The sequence below is a fragment of the Macaca mulatta genome, chromosome 3 (genome assembly GCF_049350105.2).
Source record: "Macaca mulatta isolate MMU2019108-1 chromosome 3, T2T-MMU8v2.0, whole genome shotgun sequence".
Taxonomy (NCBI): Eukaryota; Metazoa; Chordata; class Mammalia; order Primates; family Cercopithecidae; genus Macaca; species Macaca mulatta.
The window spans coordinates 10,462,437-10,488,033 of record NC_133408.1 but is presented as its reverse complement, the minus strand read 5'-3'; the positions used below and the strand labels follow the sequence as shown (position 1 = coordinate 10,488,033).

At 46.6% G+C, this 25,597-nt stretch overlaps 1 protein-coding gene and 1 long non-coding RNA gene across 19 annotated transcripts in view; one reads left to right on the top strand and one right to left on the bottom strand.

Moving 5' to 3' along the window:
* The window catches only part of HLCS (holocarboxylase synthetase), a 247,618-nt gene that overhangs the window by 208,224 nt on the left and 13,797 nt on the right, over positions 1 to 25,597 (bottom strand). For 6 of the 18 annotated variants that reach the window (XR_013414913.1, XR_013414914.1, XM_001084173.5 and 3 more), the window contains exons 1-2: positions 16,673 to 16,949; positions 12,355 to 12,492 (exon numbers count right to left, since the gene is read on the bottom strand). Coding sequence is in view for 4 of the 18 variants with exons in the window: in XM_001084173.5 (XP_001084173.3) it covers positions 12,355 to 12,492; positions 16,673 to 16,867 (333 nt within the window). In the remaining 14 variants the exon portion in view is untranslated. Of the gene's footprint in view, positions 1 to 5,439; positions 5,510 to 7,931; positions 8,108 to 12,354; positions 12,493 to 16,672; positions 16,954 to 25,597 lie in introns of those variants that run through there. The other 12 variants (XM_077995782.1, XM_077995777.1, XM_077995778.1 and 9 more) reach the window with 4 other exon arrangements.
* Positions 16,713 to 25,451, top strand: LOC144339656 (uncharacterized). Its single transcript, XR_013414915.1, has 2 exons — positions 16,713 to 16,840; positions 23,939 to 25,451. It is a non-coding gene; the product is annotated as an uncharacterized LOC144339656 (long non-coding RNA).

Genomic DNA, 25,597 nt, shown 5'->3' with positions numbered 1-25,597 from the left:
GGGGAAGTGACTCCACCTCTCAATAGGAGGAAAGAATTTGCAGCTATCTTCAATGTACTGCAACAAGTTTCTGCCAGCAATTAGTCTTCCCCTTCTGCATGAGAATGACATGTCCCTAAATGGGCATGCTCCTTTGGCCCAAGACTCTGCACAAGAGGGATGTAGAGAGCAGAGAGCTCAAAACAGAGTCACAGTTGGAAACAGCAACAGCGAACCTGCTGAGCATACAAGTAACATACCCAAGAAACTAGGATTCAGGGTTAGAAGCCGCTGGGATTCTAAGCTTATCTGTTACTCAAGCAATCTGATTAATGCAATGTGTGAAACTGTATTCCTGACAACAGCCCTCTAAGTCCTTCCTGCTACATTCCCCATCTCCACAAGTGACCCACCACCCAACCACAGGCCATCACCTCCTAACCAATATGGACATCTGTCTCTATCTCAGTGTTCCTACTCCCAGCACTCATCAAGCCCGTTATCTTTTGGATTGGCCTACAATCTGTTCCAGGTTTGCTCCCCTCCCATCCCTTCTGCAATCTGCCTGAATTGTGACCTTCCTAAAGCACAAATCTGATCATTCTGCTTTAAAAAATAAAAATAAAAAAAAAACTGGTTTTAGCCTACTGTCCTTGGGATCAAGTCCAAATTCCTGGTTAACACATATAAGCCTTGTTCGATTTGTGTATTACGTCCACTTGCCATCCAATTTGTGAGTATATTCAATTCTGCTACATAGAAAACAAGAAAAACAAATAGCATGGATGAAACTCATAGTGAGTCAAAAGCTTGTAAGACACACTCAAAACAGACAAAGTAAGTGGAACATACATGTGTTAAACACAGATAAAAAGGACAAAACCAAAGAGTGTTAGTCCTAGGCAGAAAGTCACGGGAGAACCAATCTTTTTTTTTTTTTTTTTTTTAAAGAGAGAGACAGGGTCTTACAGCTGTGTCACCCAGCCTAGAGTTCAATAGTGCAATCAGGGCTCACTGCAGTCTCAACCTCCTGGGCTCAAGCAATCCTCTCACCTCAGCCTCCCAAGTAGATGGGATCAAAGGCATACGTTATCATGCCTGGCTACTTCTTTTTTTTTAATTTCTTGTGGAGACAGCATCTTGCTGTGCTGCCCAGGCTGACCAGGGCCAATCTTATCAAGTCTTAAATATCAGTAAGACACAAACTATGCCACTTTACAGTTATGTCATCCTTAATTTGGCCACCCATTTTGACCCCATTTATATACTGTCTAGAAACACAGATTAAAAAACACACACAGCATCTCAGCAGGTCTCTGGTAAGCCACAGCTACTGCAGACGTATATATCCAAGTCTCTCTAACAAAGCAACTGTGTGCTGGCTACAGGCACCTTCCACCTTCTGGGCCCTTGTGTAACTTCAGCTCTAGTCCTTGTACTGACACCATTGGCAGGGAAGGCTGATGCAGCAGAGGGAGATAGGACTCCATGTATGAACATCACATGGCCCAGGATTCAGACTGTGCTCCTTCCATTCCATAGGCACCTGATCCTAAGTGTTAACTGATCCCAGATCTCTCCCCCTATTTCTTGCTGCATGTTTTGAATTGATGTAATAAACAATGTGATTCAAGCATCTTAACTCAGCCTATGAGCCTCTCTATTCTGTGACTGCTGGAATAGCCTGCTTGGCCATGTTCTTGGAAGTGACCACTGCATCAAGGTAATTTCCCATACAACATTCCACCCCCTGCTTTCCCCTCTGGTCTTATCTAGGGCCATTCCCCGACTCAGGTGAATGCAGACTCCAAATGTACTGAGCTGTGTGCAGTGGCCAGGTGCAAATGCTTTCTGTACATCTGTACATGCTGTTCTACCTGAAAAGTCCTTTCCTCCTTTCACCTGATTCCTATTTTCACCTTAAACCTCAGACATCACCTGCCCTGGAAAGTCCTTCCTGACCTCATCCAATCTAGGTAGGTCCCCCGATAATCCCTATCCATGCCTTCTATAGTACTTAACATGGTGACCTTTAATTGTTCATTTACTTAGCTCTCTGCTCCCCCATACTGTGAGTTCCTTACAAACAGGGAATGTCATCTCTGAATGAATCCTTCCTCTCCATGTGACTCATGCCTCCAGCCCTACGGAGCACACAATCTGGCATATAATAGACAATCAATAAACCTTCAATGAATGCCTTGATCGAGTACAAGGAACATAAGCAAATTTCCTGTGGAAAAAAAGAATTGTATTAAGTTCTTTGGGTCAACAATTCTTACTAAATGTGATTGCTAATGTAAGTGCAGAAAATACTGAAAACTGAGCTGAATCTGCCATCGCTTCTTGGTATTACTGCATCAAGCAAAATAAGTGAAACATAGATGTTCAATAAATATGCTCATAAATGAATAAGTGAAAATATGAATATGTGAATGCTACATTTTTTAAAACTGAATTTTAAGATCCATTTATCTGTTGTTAGGAATCTATAGAATGACCACAGATCAAAGCCATTTGAAATATCCAAAATTTAAAAAGATATTTTAAATATCTTTAAGAGTTGTACAGTCTTAAAAATGTGAAAAAATATAAGATCCCATCAAATTCAAATGTCTTTCTTACATAATATATTTTTCTATTTAATATCTTAGGACCCTGTAAAATTCAAATGGGGCTGTGAAGTTAGGTGAAACATACATGCACAGATTCATAAAAGCCCCCCCAAAATGCAAAATCCCATCAAGCAATCAACCCTAAGGGGAACTGTTGACTTGGTTAGAAGACAGTGAGCTGTGAGATCAATCCCTTTTTAAGTTTTGAATCTTAATTTATAAAATGGAGCTCAGGGTAATAGCCAGAGTGGTCAACATGAATGGCTCTGGACGTCTCTAGCTCCTGGTTGCAAGACCCAGGACTGTGGCAGTCCTCCTCATTGGGAAGGCATTCTTCTACCCTAGAAAATTAAGAATTAAGTAACCACAGCCGGGCACGGTGGCTCACGCCTGTAATCCCAGCACTTTGGGAGGCCGAGGCGGGCAGATCATGAGGTCAGGAGAGCAAGACCATCCTGACCAACATGGGTAAACTCCGTCTCTACTAAAAATACAAAAATTAGCTGGTCATGGTGGCGTGTGCCTGTAATTCCAGCTACTCGGGAGGCTGAGGCAGGAGACTGGCTTGAACCAGGAAGTCAGAGGTTGCAGTGAGGCAAGATCGCGCCACTGCTCTCCAGCCTGGCGACAGAGAGAGACTCCATCTAAAAAAAAAAAGAAAGAAAAAAGAAAAAAAAAAGAACTAAGTAACTACCATTCAGCAAGGTCTTAATTAAACCTTCCTTGGAAAGTCAGTACTGAGATAGCTGTGGCAGAGATGCTAATTATCTCCCAAAATCTAGCCTTTCTTTCTCCCTTACAGGAACAAACTCCCGGTTTCTGCTGAATCCATGACTGTCCAGCTAGGGAATGCATTTCTCAGCCCACCCTACACCTAAGTGACCAAGGGAGCTATGTGACTAAGTTCTGGACAATGGAATGGGAGCAGAAGTCACCATGTGAAATTTCTGGATCACAAATGTATGTTTTTAATTTATTGATTTTTTAGAGATGAGGTTTTACTCTAGTACAGTGGCAATCAAAGCTCACAGCAACCTCAAACTTCTGGTCTCCAGTGATCCTCCCACCCCAGCCTCTTAAGTAGCTGGGACTACAGGTAGGAGCCACCACGCCCAGAAAGATTACAGTTTTAAAGAGGAAACTGGTTGTCTTCCAACCTTCTCTCTTCCCCCATTCTGAAGGCTAGAATGTGGATGAAGCTGACGGTGATGGAGTAGCAGGGGAGCCAGACTCTAGCAAGAGAGAACCACTACCTAGGATAGAGGAGGGAAGATGGGAGAAAGAACCAAGGAAGAAGATGAGGAAAAAAATGGGTCCCTGGATGGACTTCCAAAGCAAACCACTGCCCAGAGAGAGAAATTTAACTTCTAGCTTGTTTGAGCCCCTGTAGCTCTGGGTCCCATTTTTATACAGCTTAGCCTATATCCTATATAATATAGTAACTATGTTCCTTAAGATGCGGTACATCTTTTAGCTCCATAAAGACATATAATTAACAATTTAGGAAATTAAAAGCACAGCAGTCATATTTTATGTTAAAAAGGAGCCTGTACATATTCGACATTTTATGTAATTGCAATATTTTGGAAAGTCTGGCCTTGGCTTTAAATTGAAATCTTGTTAAATTTATATATATTAGAATATATAAGAAAACTTCAAGCTTACCGTATTTGTAAATTTAGTACAGTCATACACCACATAATGTCTCGCCCAACGATGAACCACATATATGATGGCTGTCCCATAAGATTACAACGAAGGTAAAAAAAATTCCTATGGTCTAATGATATTGTAGTACAGCACAGTACTCACGTATTTCTGGTGATGCTGGTGTACACAAACCTAGTGGGCTGCTGGTCATATAAAAGTATAGCACAGACAAGGCCGGGCACGGTGGCTCATACCTGTAATCCCAGCACTTTGGGAGGCCGAGGCAGGTAGATCCCTTGAGGTCAAGAGATCGAGACCATCCTAACTAACCTGGTGAAACCCCGCCTAATACAAAAATTAGCTGGGTATGGTGGCGCGCGCCTGCAGTCCCAGCTACTAGGGAGGCTGAGGCAGGAGAATTGCTTGAACCCAGGAGGCAGAGGTTGCAGTGAGCTGAGATCACACTACTGCACTCCAGCCTGGCGACAAAGCAAGATTCTGCCTCTAAAATAAAATAAAATAAAATAAAATGTATAGCACAGACAATTACATACAGCACACAGTACCTGATAATAAACAACTGTTACTGGTTTATGTGTTTGCTACGTTTTCTATTATTTTAGAGTGGACTCCTTCTACTTATTAAAAAAAAAACGGCTGGGTGTGGTGGCTCATGCCTGTAATCCCAGCACTTTGGGAGGCCAAGGCAGGTGGATCACTTGAGGTCAGGGGTTTGAGATCAGTCTGACCAACATGTGAAACCTCATCTCTGCTAAAAATACAAAAATTAGCCAGGTGCGGTGGCCGGCACCTGTAATCCCAGCTACTTGGGAGGCTGAGGCAGAATTGCTGGAACCTGGGGGCCAGAGGTTGCAGTGAGCCAAGATCACACTTGAACTCTAGCCTGGACAACAGAGTGAGATTCTGTCTCAAAAAAAAACAACAACAAAACAGTAACAGCCTGAGGCAGGTCCTTCAGGAACTACTCAGGAGGAAGGCACTGTTATCACAGGAGTTCACCATTCCATGCACGTTACTGCCCATGAAGACCTTCTCGGAGGACACGTGTGCAGTTAAAGTCAGTGATACTGATGATCCTGATCCTGGGTAGCCTAGGCTAATGTGTGTGTTTGTGTGTTAGTTTTTAACAAAAAAAGTTTACAAAATAAGAAACAGGCTGGGCGTGGTGACTCACGTCTATAATCCCAGTGCTTGGGGGATGCTGAGGTGGGAGGACTGCTTGAAGCCAGGAGTTGGAGATCAGCCTAGGAAACATAGCAATTTGTATGTTCACAAATTTGTAGAGATAAATAAATAAAAATAAGAACAAAATTTTAAAAACAAATTTTTTTAAAAAATATAAAATCTTAGAAAAAAGCTTTTAGAATAAGGATATAAAAATATTTTTTACAGCTGTACAATGTGTTTGTGTTTTAAGCTGTGTTTTTTTTTTTCTTTTTTTTTTGACACGGAGTCTTGCTCTGTGCCCCAGGCTGGAGTGCAGTGGCGCGATCTCGGCTCACTGCAAGCTCCGCTCCCCCGGGTTCACGCCATTCTCCTGCCTCAGCCTCCCGAGTAGCTGGGACTACAGGCGCCCGCCACCTCGCCCAGCTAATTTTCTTGTATTTTTAGTAGAGACGGGGTTTCACCGTGTTAGCCAGGATGGTCTCGATCTTTAAACAATCAAGTTTATAAAGTAAAAATGTGATAGTAAGCTAAGATTAATTTATTATCAAAGAAGAAGGCTGTTATAAATTCAGCGTAGCCTAAGTGTACAGTGTTTTTTAAGTCTGAAGTAGTGACTGTTGTGTCCTACACGTTCACATTCACACGCCACTCACTCACGGACTCCCTGAGCCACTTTCAGTCCTATAAGCTCCATTCATGGCAAGTGCCCTAGACAGGTGTACTGTTATCTTTTATACTGTATCTTTACTGTGACTTTTCTATGTTTAGATACACAAATACTTACCACTGTGTTACAGCTATGTACAGTATCCAGTGCAGTAACATGCTGTACAGGTTTACAGCTTAGGAGCAATAGGCTACCCCATAAATCCCAGGTGTGAAGTAGGCTACAGCATCTAGATTTGTGTAAGTACACTCTATGATGTTTGCATGATAAAATCACCTGAGGATGCATTTCTCACAATGTGTATCTGTCATGAAGCAACACATAACTATAATGTATAAGAGTTATATAGCCGGGTGCGGTGGCTCAAGCCTGTAATCCCAGCACTTTGGGAGGCCGAGACGGGCGGATCACGAGGTCAGGAGATCGAGACCATCCTGGCTAACACGGTGAAACCCCGTCTCTACTAAAAAAAAAAAAAATACAAAAAACTAGCCAGGCGAGGTGGCGGGCGCCTGTAGTCCCAGCTACTTGGGAGGCTGAGGCAGGAGAACGGCGTAAACCTGGGAGGCGGAGCTTGCAGTGAGCTGAGATCCGGCCACTGCACTCCAGCCTGGGCAACAGAGCGAGACTCCGTCTCAAAAAAAAAAAAAAAAAAAAAAGAGTTATATAAGTGTTCAAAAACGTGGTGTCTGTTAATCCAGACAACTTAAAAATCTAAAAAGAAACTGGGAGGAGGGGTGGGGGGACCCATGAGGAAGGAGCAGGAGCAAGTAGATGGACTCGGGGTGGGGAGGCACTTGTAGTTCTAGCGGTGAGTTCATGGGTATTTATTACATTATTTCAAATCCACAGGTGAATGAGAGCCATGCATAAGCCAATGATGAGAGTACATTTGGAACAAGGAGTATGGTTAACCCAATTCTGTGCACCTAGAGTCCTAAAATGAAATGAAATCTTTCAAGACATTTGAGTTTGTAGGCTGGGCGCGGTGGCTCACACCTGTAATCCCAGCACTTTGGGAGGCTGAGGTGGGTGGATCACGAGGTCAGGAGATCGAGACTATCCTGGCTAACAAGATGAAAATCCGTCTCTACTAAACATACAAAAAAAATTAGCTGGGCATGGTGGCAGGCACCTGTAGTCCCAGCTATTCGGGAGGCTGAGGCAAAAGAATGGCATGAACCCAGGAGGCGGGGCTTGTAATGAGCCGAGATCGTGCCACTGCACTCTAGCCTGGGCAACAGAGCAAGACTCCATCTCATAAATAAATAAATAAATAAATGTCCAAGGAGCTGGGAGTGGTGGCTCAAGGCTGTAATCCCAGCACTTTGGGAGGCCAAGGCGGGTGGATCACCTGAGGTCAGGAGTTCAAGACCACCCTGGCTAACATGGTAAAACCCCATCTCTACTAAAAATACAAAAAATTAGCCAGGCGTGGTAGCAGGCGCCTGTAATTCCAGCTACATGGGAGGCTGAGGCAGGAGAATCGCTTGAACCTAGGAGGCAGAGGTTGCAGTGAGCCAAGATTGCACCACTGCAATCCAGCCTGGGCAACACAGCCAGACTTCGCCTCAAAAAAAAGGCCAAGGAATTAGTTACTGATAGAATCTGGAAGTTTGTGTCCTCTAAATCTCATGCTGAAAGGTAATCCCCAATGGTTGAGGTGGGGCCTGGTGGGAGGTGTTTGCATCACGGGAGCAGATTCCTCATGAATAGTGTGGTGCTGTCCTCCCCACAGTGAGCGAGTTCTCACAAGACCTGATTGTTTAAAAGTGTGTGGCACCTCCCCCAGCTCAGTTCACTCTCATTTCCATTCTCGCCATGTGACACACCTGCACCTCTGTTGCTTTCTGCCGTGACTGTAAGTTCCTCAAGGCCCTCACCAGAAGCACATGCTGGCACCACACTTCCTGTATGGCTTGCAGACCCTCTTCTTTATAAATTATCCAGCTCCAGGTACTTCTTTATAGCAATGCAAGAACCGTCTAATACAGTTACCACATGACAAGGACTCTTCGTAGTTCAAAAAGAAAAGCCAGATATCAGCAATTTCATATGATTTGACCTACTTGATTATTTAGTTTATATTCTCAATAAATTGAAAATCATTTTAAAAATAAAAATGAAGTTTATGAATCATCTTTTCTGCATATGAAAATTAGTCCTGAGTTGGCCGAGCATGGTGGCTCACACCTGTAATTCCAGTATTTTGGGAGGCCAAGGCGGGCAGATCATGAGGTCAGGAGATCAAGACCATCCTGGCTAACACGGTGAAACTCCATCTCTACTAAAAATATAAAAAATGAGCCAGGCATGGTGGCAGGTGCCTGTAGTCCCAGCTACTCAGGAGGCTGAGGCAGGAGAATGGCGTGAACCTGGTAGGCAGAGTTTACAGTGAGCCGAGATCACACCTCTGCACTTCAGTCTGGGTGACTGAGCAAGACTTCGTCCCAAAAAAAAAAAAAGAAAATCAGCCCCAAGTTCACCAAAGCCGTCACATCAACAGCTGGTCTCCTACCAAACATGAGACACAAGTACTGTTTGATTGGACCCAGGTTAATAAAAGCTTTATTTTGGAATCTCAATGATCTAGATCTCTTTAAAACCATTAATTCGTTCCTCTAGTTACTAGAAAGGGCAGAAGCATTGGTTAAAATCTTATCTGTCACTTAGCAGCTGGTTAAAACCTTGTCTAGGCCAGTAATCCTAGCACTTTGGGAAGCCGAGGAAGGCAGATTGCCTGAGCTCAGGAGTTCGAGACGAGCCTGAGAAACACGGTGAAACCCGGTCTCTGCTAAAACACAAACAATTAGCCGGGTGTGGCAGCATGCACCTATAGTCCCAGCTACTTGGGAGGGTGAGGCAGGAGAATTGCTTGAACCCGGGAGGTAGAGGTTGCAGTGAGCTGAGATCGCACCACTGCACTCCAGCCTGGGCAACACAGCGAGACTCCATCTCCAAAAAAAAAAAAAGAAAGAAAGAAAAGAAAGAAAACCTTGTCTATCACTTAGCAATGATATTCCTATCACTTTAGGAATGTCATTTAATCTTATAACCTAAGTTTTCTTATATTCAAAATGGCAATAATAATAATAAAACTCTGTAAAGCCGTAAGTATTAGTGATGGCAGCAGCAGCCAGTCTGGAGCAGGGCAGGCGTGGCCAGGGATACGCGCTCTGTGGAACCAAGGGAAGCTGGGAGCAGGCAGGAGCCCTTCCCGGTTCTGAGTTGGCGGGGCGGGAGCCCAGTGCTCCTAGGCATAGCTGCAGCCTCCCAGCCACTGCTGTGGACCTGGGCATCCCTGTGCTCTCAGGGGCCCCAGAAGCCCCTCTTCCCCACAGGCTTATAAGTGCTTGATTCCGCTTCCTGGCCTCTCCCTGCTCCCTGTGCCCGCTCTGATTCTGGAGCAAAATTGACGCTGAGCCTGGGCGCTGTCCCAACCCGGCCAGGTGAGTGCCGCTCAGGATGGCGCTGACACACCAGCCCCCTCCCACCTCAGCCCCCTCTAGACTTTGGGAGCCACTCTGGACTAATCCTTTTGACTACGAGGGTGGGAGGGAGGCCGAGGAGAAGCTGAGGACAGCTGGCTGCAGGCCTGCAGGCACCCCTCAGCACAAACAGCCTGGGCGCCTTGGACGACATGACTGACAGCAGAAGGCAGACAGGCTGATAGGTAGAAAGGGTCGGGTCCCTGGTGATGCCCCACTTTCAAGCCAAGACCAGCCCAAAACCTTGGGGACCTGGCTGTCAGTTCCGGGTGAAGCCTGTGGCCCAGAGTGAGAACTGATGGTGCTTTTTCTGGCCCGCCCATGGCTGCCCATGGACCAATCGGCATGCACTTCCTCCCTTCTGAGCCCATGAAAACCTCAGACCCAACCAGATTCACACAGACACTGGGACTACCAGCTGCAGAAAGGAGCTACCCATTTCAGGTCTCCTGAGAGCTGTTCTGCCACTCAATGAAGCTCCTCTCTGCCTTGCTCACCCTCCAGTTGCTCACCCTCCGCGTACCTCATTCTTCCTGGATGCAGGACAATAACTCAGGACCCACCGAATGGCGGTACTAAAAGCTGTAAGACAAACCAGGGCTGAAACATGTCCCCGTGCTGACTACATTGCAGGCAACAAGAAGGAGAGAAGAACTGTGGCCCTTCAAGAAGCCAAGATCTAGGGGCTCCCCAAGCCAAGGCTGTAAACACCCTCTTTGGGGCTCTCCGGTTCCCAGCATCTCCATGCTTCCAGGTGCCACCATGTTCCCCTTGTCCAGACGCAGGTGCCCTCAGTGAAAGCCTCATTCAGTACACCTGGTCCAGCCCCAGTCTTGCATGGAGCCACCCACCCCCAGACCCTGCACTTGCTCACCTACATACCCCTTGCCACTCTGCACCTGGCTTGCCCCTGGTAGGTATGGGATCTGAGCTGGTAGAATGAGCTGAGTGCAGCCTACCAGGCCAAGTGGGTGGAATAAGCCCAGTGGGCACAAGCAATACTCAGGCAGAAGGCGCCGCTAGCCACAGAAGTTTCTGTCTTGGTGAAGCGACACCCCAAGGATCCCGTGACGTTAGGGATAATGTTTATAAAATACCTAGCAAGGGCTCAATAAATGGCTTCTTATTACCATAAATGTCTACAGGGCTAAACGAAATATTACAAACCTTCGGGAGAGAGCGTACTGTCTTAACACACTGCACTGCTCCAGGCCCGTCTGCCTGATGCTCTGCCCGCTCCAGGGCCCCCACCAGAAAGTCTCTCGCTATCCTATACTATCTGCACCTGCCTCTACTTATTTTGGTTCACCCTGAATTCCAGTCAGTTATTTCTTGTTTACTTCCCGCTTTGTCCTCTTCTCTCATCTCAATACAGCATCTTACAGATCATCTTCATGAAATGGGAATCCAGTAAACATGGCTAGCATCAGCAAAATGCCCACTGGATTATCTACATGGCAGGGAACAATGGCGGGTGAGGACCCACAAGTGAGGGGAAGGAAGCTGCAAGGGTGGGTTGGAGTCAGACCTCCATAAGCCTCAGGACATGGACTGCACCTGGAGGGATGACATCCACCAAAAGCTTATGCAACAGTGTCCCAACTGGATGTGGGTCCAGAATGACTAACTCTGACCATCAAGAGGAATGCCCAAGGAAGGGACATGGGACAGGCTATTTTCACAGCTCACACAAAAGATAATGCACATGAGGATGGAAAGAGGAGCAGTGGAGATGAAGGAGCGGAGCTGACAATTTAGGGAGTGCTGTTAGAACTAGTAACTTCACAGAAGCGAGGAGGAGGTGCGAGGAAAAGCAGCCTGGCGTGTTAATTTGAGATTTTCTCTTTTTTAAGCAGAAGAATACAAACACAACTCATTTTGGACATGTGGCTGAGGTTGAAGTATTTTCAGAATACTCAGGGAAAGACGTTTAGGGCGTAGGTGGTGATATACCCCAGCCACTCAGGTTGATTTAGGAAACAAGATGTTGTAGGAATGGACGAGATGACCTGAGAGAGAGTGCTGCTGAATAAAAATATAACATGAGCCACAAACATAAGCCACACAAGTGGTTTTAACTTTCCTAGCAGTGACCAGGCATGGAGGCTAACATCTTTAATCCAAGTATTTTGGGAGGCCACGGAGGCAGGATCCCTTGAGCTCTGAGTTTGAGGCTACAGTGAGCTATGATGGCCACTGTACTCCAGCCTAGGTGACACAGTAAGACCCTGTCTGAAAAATAGTAAGAACAATAACATTTTCTAGCAGCTGCATTAAAAACATAAAAAGAAACAGGTGAAAATAATTTTACTAACATAGTTAACCCAAAATATTCAAAGAGAAAGGGGGTCACAAAGGCTAGGAAAGAGCACTCACAAAAAGACAAATTTGAGGCCGGACATGGTAGCTCATGCCTGTAATCCCAGCACTTTGGGAGGCCGAGGCAGGTGGATCACTTGAGGTCAGGAGTTCAAGACCAGCCTAGCCAACATGGCAAAACCCCGTCTGTACTAAAAATACAAAAATTAGCCCGGTGCGGTGGCGCACGCCTGTAGTCCTAGCTACGCCGGGGGCTGAGGCATGAGAATCACTTGAACCCAGGAGGTGGAGGTCCCAGTGAGCCGAGATCACACCACTGCACTCCAGCCTGGGTGACAGAGCAAGACACTATCTCAGAAAAAATAATTAAAAATTTTAAAAAAAGCAAATTTGGTTTTGACTAAGACACATCAGTTCCTTATGGGACACAAGTAAACATGGTACTCACAGTTTCTGAGGAAGAGGATGATCTCTGTAAATTCTCACTTTGTACCCAAATGCTCTCCGTCACAAATGCTATGTGTTCTGCTTCAAGTATAAAAGGAGACACAAGAAATAGAGCCCACTTGTTCAAGTCTTCAATGGACTGTAGAGAGGGAAAGAAACATGAGATTGTCACTTCACACCACAACTGCCATAAATGTCAACCCCCTCTGAAACACACCCTATCCTATAATTCCAAGTAACATCTAAATAAGCTTATCTGATGCTCCTCTGTCGGCCACAGGAACCCTGTGTTTCTTGTTTAGCTGTGACTATTTAAGCACCTGCAAAAGCCCATCTGTGACTCAGGACAGCTTTAACATCTCTAGACAACTGTTCTCAAGCAATGAATTCTGAAACGGGGCTTATCCCCACCATTCCTCACTGCTTAGCACATAGTAGCTAACTGGGAAGTACATTTAAAGATGAGGAGGCTGGCCAGCACAGTGGCTCACACCTGTAATGCTAGCACTTTGGGAGGCTAAGGTGGGCGGATCGCTTGAGCCCAGGAGTTCAAGACCAGCCCTGCCAACATGGTGAAACCTTATCTCTACAAAAACATACCAAAAAAATGAGTTGGGCATGGGGGCCTGTAGTCCCAGCTACTCAGGAAGCTGAGGTGGGAGGATCACTTGAGCCTGGGAGCCCAAGGTTGCAGTGAGCTGAGATCATGCCACTACACTCCAGCCTTGGGTGACAGAGTGAGACCCTATCTCAAAAAAAAAAAAAAAAAAAAAAAAAGGCGAGGAGGCCTAGAGGTACGTACCCACCAACAAAAAGTCCTTACTCACAGAAGCCCAAAGGGCTGTTCCTTCATTCCCTACAGCCATCACAGCACGGGCACAAGGCAGTTTTTCTTTACGCCTTCCTTATAGTGAAATCAACCCTGCTCCTCTCCCTGAGATCTGGGAAGTGTGCAAGTCTCTGGATGCTCACACAGCAGTCAAATCCAGAGAGAAAAGCTATTTCAGGGAAAGGCATTTACCATATGCAGAGATGCAATCAGACATACTTTAATGGAATGTAAACTCCGGTCAGGAGTGATTGTAGTTTTTAAAAAAGAAGATTAGAATCAAGATTGGTTAGCAAATCAGATACACCCAGTTATCTCTTGTTTTCTTTCCTGAAATGTCTCTAAGAAAAATAGCAAATTGATTTTAAAAGGCTTTGACATACAGGGCATAGCCAGAGAAGAAAAAGATGAAATTTAAGCTGGGCACGCAGGGGGCTTTCACCATTCACCCAGAACAAAGGTAACTAGGCAGGCTCCACTGTGCTGCCTATCAGTTCAAATCTGCTTGATAAAAACCTGTTGAACTAAATGAATGAAAATTTAGGGAAGAATTTGTCCCTCCCTCAGCAAACATAATTATCAATATAGTGGTTAAAAAGTATGTCCACTTAGGCCGGGCGCGGTAGCTCACGGCTGTAATCCCAGCACCTTGGAAGGCTGAGGCACCTGAGGTTGGGAATTGGAGACCAACCAACATGAAGAAACCCCATCTCTACTAAAAATACAAAATTAGCCAGGCGTGGTGGTACATGCCTGTAATCCCAGCTACTCGGTAGGCTGAGGCAGGAGAATCGCTTGAGCCCGGGAGGCAGAGGTGCGGTGAGCCGAGATCGCGCCATTGCACACTAACCTGGGCAACAAGAGCAAAACTCCATCTCAAAAAAAAAAAAAAAAAAAGCATGTCCACTTTATCCAAGCATAGAATGTGTATATTAAACATATATTAAACAGTCAAAAAGCTTGACATTGCCAATTTGTATAAACTATCTTTGGTTAAACCTACCAATTGATTGTAGTGCATTCCATTATAAACATACACATTCAGTATTGATGCATTTGATTTTAAATGTATAACATATGAGAACAGGCCAGGCTTGGTGACTCACACCTGTAATCCCAGCACTTTGGGAGGCCAAGGTGGGCAGATCACCTGAGGTCAGGAGTTCAAAACTAGCCTGGCCATCACTGTGGTGAAACCCTGTCTCTACTAAAAATACAAAAATTAGCCAGGCATGGTGGCTCATGCCTGTAATCCCAGCTGCTCAGGATGCCAAAGGAGGAGAATCACTTGAACTTGGGAGGTGGAGATTGCTGTGAGCCGAGATCGCGCCACTGCACTCCAGCCTGGGTGACAGAATGAGATCCATCTCAATATACGGGCGTGAGATTCAGGTGTGTCCTTATTTCAGCCCACGGAGACTGAGGTATCCATCAAAGTAGACCCAAGTAGACTGAGGTATCCACCAAATCATCCACCTGATCATATTTTAAATCTCAAAATAACAGTAGCCAACCACAAATAAATGGTCAAGCTTTCCACCTGCAGACCTTAAACATCGCAGCTGAAACCCAACCACCATTAAATGTTCTATTTCAGGTCAAGCTGCTTTGCTAAACAAGCTAATTTCCTAAGAGGAAAAAGATACGAACTAGAATAGGAACTGTGATTTAAAGGCAAGGGACGCAGAGCATGGCAGTCCCATCTAGTCCAGAAAACTAGGAAATGATGCAGCAATATCTAACCAAATCTGTAGGCAAAGCTTACTGTGCAGAGTGAGAAAGCAGAGTTGCAGAATCCCTGAAAGCACCAGCCACTCCTACTCCGGCCTGCACAGGTAGGCAAGGGCTGAAAACCACTAGTTATGGTTAGTGTAGTTAACAGAAGACCAGCAGAGACATGAAAATATTCAAAACCACAACTGTCCAAGAAAATCAGACATTCCCATCTCAATGTTTTCATGTGTCCAAAATTTCTATTCTGACCTAAATCCCAAAAGTAATTGATCCAATTTGGAAACTACTACAAAAAGCTCACCCCTCAATTTTTTCCCATTTTACTGAGTCATCTTTCTCAATCAGGTTAATTCCCACCGCTCTAAGCCATACATTGTATATGCATAACTAGTACCTTGAGGGACCTGAGAAAACAGTCATTCATATTCAGTGTGTCGTAATACATACATAGTACTAACAAAAAAGAGTATTTTTTATTTGCTAGTGGCACAATTTCATCCCTTATCTAAGCATAGCCTCCAGGCAATGTTCAAACCTTAGATAAGATTCAATTTCCCACAGGGGTTTTATGGTGTGACACAGCAGAAAACGTCATTTTAAGGCTAAAAGTGAGGCAATATTCCAGAAAGCAGAGGAAAGGGACAAGAAACTGATTAAAAGCAAAACATGTTTAAATACTGAGAACAATGCTCCCGATGTCCATGAAATTTTGTGCAGTACTGCACTGTGAAACCAAGCCCATTTCCAAAAACAGCTGAATGGAAAGATCTATTGTTCCCTTTACAGCAAGGCAGCAGACTTTTTACAGAGATTAATTGACTGGCCCAAGTCACAATGTAGGTGACAGAGTGGGCGGAACACATAACCACCATCCTAAGTATTGGGTCAAAACAAACAAAGGCTGAGTGTCAACTGAAACTTAAAGGACACAAAGACCATCACTCGCGTGCCCAAGTTGGTGAATAATGCAACTGACAGAAGACGGAGAGGGGAAAGTGCAGTTTTTTATATTTTGGAGACATCTGACAAAAAGCTGATGACACATTTGGGAGTTTTTTGTTTGAGATCTTTTTTTTTCTTAAGACAGGGTCTTGCTTTGTCACCCAGACTGGAGTGCAATGGCTCACTGTGGCTTCAACCTCCGGGACTCAAGTGAACCTCCCGGGCTCAAGTGACACTCCCGCCTCACCCTCCCTAGTAGCTGGGACTACAGGTGCGTGCCACCACACCGACTTAAGTTTGTTTGCTTTTTGTAGAGAGGGGTCTAGCTATGTTGCCCAGGCTGGTCTCCGTCTCCTGGGCTCAAAGATATCCTCCCTCCTGGGCCTCCCAAAATGCAGGGATTACAGGCATAAGCCACGGCTCCCGGCCGGCCACAGCTGTCTTTCCTGGTTCACAGTCACCCAAACGCCGGCTCCAAGGATGGGAAAGGAGGTCGGGGGCGACCACAGGTGGGCGCTGCTGGCGTCCGGCTGCCAATCCACAGCTCACGTCCTCACAGGTGCGCGCCTAGAGTCACGCGTCCACGCACCGCCCCGCTGACCGGGAAGAGGCGACAGGGTCCGTGGTCCGAGTCCCGCACCTCCGGCCTCTCTCTGGGCCCCGGGGTACCCATCCCTCCCGGGCCGCACAGGCCGCACTAAGGACGCCACCCCGGGGCTCCTGAACTCCCGGGCTCTCGGCGGGGACGAGGCGCAGGGACGGGGGCACTTCCGGCTCGCGGGGCCCGGGTCGCCCGCCCTCCTGGCCCGCCCACCTGGCTGTCGCTGACGCAGAAGACGCGGCCGCCGCGGCTCAGGCACACGCGGGCGCCGGGGGGCTGCGCAGCCGCGCCGCAGAAGGTGAAGGAGCAGCGCGAGGCGCGCAGCCGCCGCACCGTGGCGCGCACGAGCTCAGCCGGCCGGCGACCCCAGCGCGCCCACAGGTACAGGTAGCACAGCGTGATGAGCATGGCCGCGCCGCTGGCAGGGCGAGCCCGCCCTCCCCAGCGCCCCAGGGCCGGCCCCGCCCCGGCCGGAAGGGCCGCGCCACCCTCCCGGGCCGGGCGGCGCGGGGGTGGGGACGGCGGGGGAGGCGGGGGAGGCGGGGGAGGCGGGGACCCGGAGGGTGACGCGGGCAAGTGGAGGCTGCGGCGGGAGGGGCGGGGGAGCGGGGAGGCCGCGCCGGGGTGTGTGATGAGGAGCTTCGGAGGCCGTGCCCAGGGCTGGTGGCGGCGGCGAGGGGCAGCGGCGGGGTGGGGGGTGTGCACCGGGGTCAGTGGCTGCACCCGGGGAGGGGGCTCAGGAGGGGGTGAAGGCCGGGGTGAGGGGCCGCGCCTGGGCTGTGGAGTGGGATGGGTAGGTTGTGGATGCGGGGGAGGGGAGGCTCCAGTGGCTGCCCGACCTGTTTAAGCCAAGTCCAGCCTCCCTTCCTTGGAGGAGTGGGAGGCGGATTGAGGAGGGGGCTCTGCCTATGTTCAAGGCCAACGTTTACTAACCAGCACCACACCCGGAGTCCCAGAGCGCTCACACAGCCGCTACCCAGTCCATTTGGGAAAATAAGGCCGTTTTTATTAAATTGCACTAAGCCTTCATGCAAAAGATTTTAAGGTCAATCACATACATTCACGGGATGCAATAATGTTTTTTAAAATAAGGGCAGGAAACAGAATCGAAGACAGATAAGCACCAAAAAGGCTGCCTCTAAAAAGGCTGTGCCAGGAAGGCTCGCTATGGTGTTCTTGCTACATGTGGATCACCAGTTTGACTGTAAGCATCCTAACACCAGTGGGAAAAGGAAAACATCACCATGATTTGGTGTTCTTGTCTCCAAGGGAAGCATAATTAGTCCTGACATAGAGGCTTCTTCCATAGAACCTCATTTCTTTAAAAGGCATTATGTAAAGAACGTGTTCTGAACAGCCCTGAAGCACAGCAAACAATTCCATCGAGTGGCTTCCTATTCTGGCCCTCACTGCAAGCAGATGGCAAGATGCAGCAAAAGCAGTCATGTATACCACATCCATGTCTTAATCCAACGATAGTTTTTGTTTTTGAGACAGAGTCTCACTCTGTCGCCCAGGCTGGAGTGCAGTGGTGCAATCTCGGCTCACTGCAACCTTCGCCTCCTGGGTTCACGCCATTCTCCTGCCTCAGCCTCCCAAGTAGCTGGGATTACAGGTACCTGCCACCATGCCCGGCTAATGTTTGTATCTTTAGTAGAGAGGGGGTTTCACCATGTTGGCCAGGGGTGGTCTTGAACTCCCGACCTCAGGTGATCCACCCGCCTCTGCCTCCCAAAGTGCTGGGATTATAGGCGTGGGCCACTGCGCCCAGCTAGATTTTTTTTTTAAGAGACAAGGTCTGGTTCTGTCACCCAGGCTGGAATGCAGTGGTATAATCATAGCTCACTGCGGCTTCAAACTCTGAGCTGAAGTGATCCTCCTGGCCACCATGCCCAGCTAATTTTTTTAAAATTATTTTTCATAGAGACAGGGTCTCGCTGTGTCACCCAGGCTAGTCTCAAACTCCTGGTCTCAAGCAGTCAAACTCCTGTCTGGATCTCCCAAAGTGCTGGGATTACAAGTGTGAGCCACAGCGCCTAGCCATAAAGATAGATTTTTAAAGTACCTTGACCATTTGTTCATCTGCTTTAAAATAGCTGCATAGAATACCCACTCCCAGAACTTCAGACTTTTGGTTAGATAACATAGTAAATTTCCCCCATTGCATATAGCAATAGATTTTTAAAAGAGAAAAATCCAAAAAGAAATAACTGGGCCCAAAAGCAAGCATCTCTGTGGACCAGAAATAGAAGAAAAACAGTAAGTGATGAACAGGACTAAAGCCATATCCTACACTTCTCTACAGGACAGTAGCAGCTAGGAAGTGGGTTCCTGCATGGTAACAAGACCTTAAAATTGTGTCACTGGAGAAGGATGTGCAGTTCTCTCTGAGGAGAGATTCGGCCACTCCAGGACAACACAGGGCTACAAGTCAGGAATTTGAAAATGAAAAGTGCTCAACAGTGATAAGTCCTAAATGTTTCACTGAACAACCTTTCAAATAGCTTTCTTGAAGTTTGCTGAATTATGGCTATAAGGACCACTCCCCACCCCTGCTAGGTATGGAGAGGTCATCTCTTCTATCTGAAGGTCACCAACATCTCCAGTTTTTCCAAATTCCCTAAGGGTTTTGAGACCACACCTTCCCACAGGTACCATAACTCCACCTGGCCAATAGGAATTTTCCAGGTTTACCATTCCTTAGGTGTTTCAAGATATGGTCTCAGAATACATCATGGGAAAATTACATTTTGTGGTCAATCCTGTATACCAGTTCTAGGTTAAAAGCATGGGGGTCTTTGTATCGATGCCCTCTTGGGTCGCAAACAACCTTCTAAAGGAAGAATTTGCAATCTACTAATCTTTATCAATACAATAAATGAATCAATAATACAAACATACCCAAATAACGAGACTCAGCAGTAACACATTTTATCCTACATACCACCATGGTTCAACATGAGCTGACCCTTGCATTGAAGAGTACTGATACCATTCACGCCTGGGGAAGGAATAGAGGGAGGAAGATATGAAGGTCACAGTGAGAAGTGAAACAATCACACAACAAGCTCTGTTTATGATACCACCCTAAAATGACTTCATTTTGCAAAGGTCAAGGATAGAGCTGAGTTTCATCATCCCCACATAACAAAGGAATAGGGGAAGGATGCAAAAAAATACATCAAGGGATATTAATGTGTATGTACCTAATCCTCATCCTGTAGTCCCTCACTGCTCAAGGTGTGGTCCTTAGAGCAGGAGCAGCAGCATCACTTGGAAGCTCGCTGGAAATGCGGAATCCTAGGCTCCACCCAACCCCGAATCAGCGTCTGCATTTTAACAAAATCCCAGGAGACTCACAAACACGTTAAAGTTAGAGAAGCACTGCTAACATCTTCCTCTGTCATTCCCTGGGTCTGGGCTACTCTAGACTCTAATAAGACATTTCCAAAATGATGTGGAAAATAAGACCACAGACTAGGGTTTTTTTTTTTTTAGATGATGTCTCACTCGCCCAGGCTGGAGTACGGCATGATCTCGGCTCACTGCAACCTCCACCTCCCGAGTTCAAGTGATTCTCCTGCCTCAGCCTCCCGAGTAGCTGGGATTACAAGCACGTGCCACCACACCTGGCTAATTTGTGTATTTTTGTGTATTCACCATGTTGGCCAGGCTGGTCTCAAACTCCTAACCTCAGGTGATCCTCCCACCTTGGCCTCCCAATGTGCTGGGATTATAGGCGTGAGCCACTTTGCCTGGCCAGACCAGGGATTTAGAATGAAGACTTTGTCATTTATATGAACACTGCAGAAAGGAAGAAGAGTGAACCAGCTAGCCACTGAAGACCACCTCTGAAACCCATCAACACGACTGGCTTTCTATAGGAAAAGTCTCCACAGACTCAAGAAGTCTCTAGTTTCTTGCCCTTAGGAAAGCATGCCCTGGGAATAATAGTTTGGGGACGAGAGAGAGTAGAGTATTTACTGTCCTATCCCCCATTAAATACATGACAGAACTTCCCCAGGGAAAGCCTATTATACTGACATTAACTCAGTACCTGTTTGAACTTGGAGAGTATTCAGAATTCTCATCAGTCAAATGGCCTGAGCTGAGAAGGATTATTTATTTTGTTTGTTTTTGAGACAAGGTCTTGCTATGTCACCCAGGTTGGAGGGCAGTGGTGCGATCCTGGCACACTGCAGCCTCAACCTCTTGGGCTCAAGCAATCCTCCCTCCTCAGTTTCCCAAAGTGTTAGGATTATAGGCATGAGCCACCACACTTGGCTAATTTTTGTATTTTTTGTAGAGACAAGATTTCACCACGTTGCCCAGGCTGGTTCCCAATTCCTGAGCTCAAGCCATCTGCCCACCTCAGCCTCCCAAAGTTGTGGGATTACAGGCACATGCCACCACGCCTGGCTAATTTTTGAGACGGAGTCTCGCTCTGCCGCCCGGGCTGGAGTGCAGTGGCCGGATCTCAGCTCACTGCAAGCTCCGCCTCCCGGGTTCCCGCCATTCTCCTGCCTCAGCCTCCCGAGTAGCTGGGACTACAGGCGCCGCCACCTCGCCCGGCTAGTTTTTTGTATTTTTAGTAGAGACGGGGTTTCACCGTGTTAGCCAGGATGGTCTCGATCTCCTGACCTCGTGATCCGCCCGTCTCGGCCTCCCAAAGTGCTGGGATTACAGGCTTGAGCCACCGCGCCCGGCCGCCTGGCTAATTTTTGTACTTTTTTTGTACAGACAGGATTTCGCCATGTTGCCCAGGCTTGTCCCGAACCCCTGAATTCAAGCAATCTACCCGCCTCGGCCTCCCAAAGTACCAGGATTACAAGCGTGAGCCACCGTGCCCAGCCTGGGATACTTTCTAAAAACCAAGGAACAATATAGAAAATCTTGATCTCTATTCAGTAACTTTAATATGTATATTAATATGTTCTTGTTTTTGGAACAATCATGTTGTCAAATCAAACAAAAAGTAATTTTATTTTGTTAATCAAAATAAAAAGAAAAGTAGATAATATTTAGAGCATCAAAGAATTTAAATTAGAACATCTTGAACTATTGGAAATATTCATTTGAACTCATGTCTTTAAGAGGAAAATAATTATCTTTTCTAGCTCTGTTCACTGAGATGGCCTCAGAGTAGCCTTACCTCAAAATGCACCTCAGTGCTCAGATTCTTTAACAGGTTTTCTTCTCCTCGTTACAGGGAACTAGAAATCCTTGGAGAAATCACTGATTCTGGTGTTCAGGAGATACCGGATAAGCCAGAACATCTTATGCTAGGAAGCAGGGGAAGCTTCAAAGAAAAACAGGGCCAGGCAGAAGGATGCAGGAGACAAGCCAGAAATGCTTCCAGTAGCCAAATCAGGACGATTTGAGTATCAAATTGAAATACACCCAATTATGAAGGTACCCAATTTTCAAGAGCCGGCTGGGCGTGGTGGCTCACGCTTGTAATCCTACAACTCTGGGAGACCGAGGCGGGTAGATCACCTGAAATCAAGAGTTCAACACCACATGGCAAAACCCCATCTCTACTAAAAATACAAAAATTAGCCAGGTGCAGTGGCATACACCTGTAGTCCCAGCTACTCGGGAGGCTGAACCAGGAGAATCATTTGAGCCCAGGAGGCAGAGGTTGCAGTGAGCCGAGATCACACCACTGCATTCAAGCCTGGGTGACAGAAAGACTCCATCTCCAAACAAAAAAAGAAAACAATGAAGAGCCATAAAATCCATGGTCATCCTCAATAAAATTTAAACATTCTAAAAGAACGTAGGAGAAAATGTGTTACTGCTGAGTCTCGTTATTTGGGTATGTTTGTATTATTGATTCATTTATTGTATTGATAAAGATTAGTAGATTGCAAATTCTTCCTTTAGAAGGTTGTTTGCGACCCAAGAGGGCATCAATACAAAGACCCTAAAGCTGAGATTCCGAAGCACAGAGTTGCAGGAGAAAACCAAAGCTCATCACATCTAGTTTAAGACTCCTTCAGAGTTGGATCAGCCTAAAAACAGGACATGGTACAAGATTTTATTAGTTCCAAAGATTGTAAAAATTAAATTTATCCTGAGAATTTATCAGTCTGTGTGGCAGCTACAGACTTCTATGAGCAAACAGAGGTAAATAATGTTGTAACTTCAATTAAAAGAGGCTAAGAGATCATTTTCCTTCTTTTGAATTTAATTTTTTTATTATTATTTTAAAAGACAGGGTCTTGCCCTGCCACCCAGACTGCTCTTGAACCCCTGTCCTCAAGCTGTCCTCCGGCCTCAGCCTCCCAAAGCATTGGGATTACAGGCATGTGTCGTGTCTGGCCTCACCCTCCTTGAGATTTCAGAATTGTTGACAGAATGACAATAAGTAGGATTCACTGTCTCCTTAAAGACTGAGGAAAGAAACCCAGCGAAATCTCTGACGGACGATGGCCTCGGTTAACTAGGACAGTAACTGTACAGCATCCATCTCCTCATCCAATAAAACTGAGTTACATATAGAAAGGCTTGAAAGAAGCAAAGCCATAGATTTATATTTCTGGATTAATAAGGAATCTATGCATATTTTTGGTCTTACATATACTTGAAGTGTGTTAGACTATGTGGCTGTTCTAAGTACATTCTTATAACTAATTTGAAATGGGTACTTTTATATTGAAATCTTACTGAGTTTATTAATAGTATTGAAACATCTAAGGGAATATTATTAGGTTTGCCATATTAATATACTGAATCTGCTAGATTGATAAGAATTATATAATCAGGCAACCGAAATGTATAAAAAGGAAATTTAAATTAAGAAGGACTTGGGGGCAGACACAGTGGCTCATGCCTGTAATCCCAACAGTTTGGGAGGCCAAAGTGGGAGGATCACTTGAGTCCAGAAGTTCATGACCAGCCTGGACAACATAGGGAAAACCCATCTCTACAAAAAAAGAAAAAATACATATATATGTTAATTAGCCAAGCATGGTGGTGCATGCCTGTGGTGACAGCTTCTCAGGAGGCTGAGGTAGGAGGATCACTTGAGCCCAGGAGGTCAAGGCTTCAGTGAGCTGTGATCACACCACTGGTCTCCAGCCTGGGCGACAGAGAAAGACCCTGTCTATTTTTCTTTTTTTTTTTTTTTTTAGCAGCTCTAGATTAAGAATAGGTATTTGTCACACACATAACTGATGAAGGATTCATATCTAGAATATACAAAGAACTCCAAATCAATGAGGAAAAGTCAGAAAACCAAAAAAGGAAGACAGCTAAAGCCGAAAAAGCACTTCAAAAACAGACTGTACCCAGCTGCATGATAAACATGAAAAAGTACTGTCTCAAAGTAGGTCCAAATTAAGACCTTCGTGACAATTGGTACACACCCATTGGTTTGCCAAAAATCTCCTTCTCAAGCCCAGGAATTCTGGGCTCTACCCCCATTGCTCAAAGATCTGACCACTTTCCATTTCCATCCCTTCCATCTTTCTGCAGTACCTGGCACTCCTGACCATGCTATTTCTACCAATCAACAAAAACTACTATTCAGAGGGGATTTCATGCAGAGTTGGCTACAACATGATAAAGGTGCTAAAACAGCAGACAAGGGAGGGCGCAGTGGCTCACGCCTGCAATCCCAGCACTTCGGGAGGCTGAGGCGGGTGGATCACCTGAGGTCAGGAGTTCGAGACCAGCTGGCCAACATGGTGAAACACCATCTCTACTAAAAATACAAAACATTAAGCAGGCGTGGTGGTAGGCGCCTGTAATCCCAGCTACTTGGGAGGCTGAGGCAGGAGAATAGCTTGAACCTGGGAGGTGGAGGTTGCAGTGAGCCGAGATCGCGCCATTGCACTCCAGCCTGGGCAACAAGAGTGGAACTCTGTCTGAAATAAATAAGTAGACAGACACCAGAGAAGGGACAGTGAGGCAACCCAGGGAATAGAAAGAGCAGATGGCCACAACCCCTCTGCAGGGCTGAGGGCACACAGCACAGGTCAGGTTACCATCACCCAGGATCCAGGGTCCCCTGGTGGAAGCTGGAACCCACAGATTGGTGCCGTGAGAGATGGAGCCACAGAGAAACAACTGCTGCTGGAGACATCGGCAGAGGAAGAAGGTGGAAAAATACTGTAGGCACTCCACACCTCCAGCCCAACGCCATGTGGCCAAACCTCACCACAGGCCCCACAGCAGAAGAGCCTCCAGGAACCTCCCTGTGGACCACAGGAGAGAGAGCGGCGGCAGGAGGCAAGGGCATGTCTAAGAACAAACAAGCCATTGCCAGCCTCTGGCCTTTCTGAAACTCTTCCCTTGGGTTTTTTAAAAATTCAATATTCTGCTTCTGTTCCTGTGTTGATGGGCTGAACTGTGTCCCCTCAAATTCTAATGTTGAAGTTCTAACCCCCAGTACCTCAGACTGGGACTGCATCAGGAGACAGGGACTTTAAAATAGTCATTAAGGTACAATGAGGTCACCAGGGTGGGCCCTAATCTGTTATGACTGGTGTCCTTATAAGGAGAGGAGATTAGACACAGACATGCACAGGGGGACAATCCTGTGAGGACAAAGGGAAAAGACAGCCATCTCCAAGCCAAAGAGAGAAGCCTCAGGAGAAACCAAGCCCGCCCACACCTTCATCTTGGACTTCTAGCTTCCAGAACTCAGGAAATGAATGTCTGTTGTCGTAGCCCCAGTCTGCAGTACTTAGTTACAGCAGCCCTTGCGAACCAGCACATCCAAGTTCTGTGCCTCTGTCTCTAACCCTTCTCTCAACCGTCAGCCATAAGTGAGTCTCTGCCCCCAACTTCTGACCTCCTCTATGTTCTCTTCCTTGGTGACCCCATTCTCCCACATGGTTCAGCAGTGACCTCCAGCAGTGACGCTCAGTCACTCAGTGACGCTCAGCTACTTGGGAGGCCGAGACGGGCAGATCACAAGGTCAGGAGATCGAGACCATCCTGGTGAACACGGTGAAACCCCGTCTCTACTAAAAATACAAGAAAATTAGCCGGGCGAGGTGGCGGGCGCCTGTAGTCCGAGCTTCTCGGGAGGCTGAGGCAGGAGAATGGCGTGAACCCGGGAGGCAGAGCTTGCAGTGAGCGGAGATCGCACCACTGCACTCCAACCTGGGCAACAGAGCAAGACTGTCT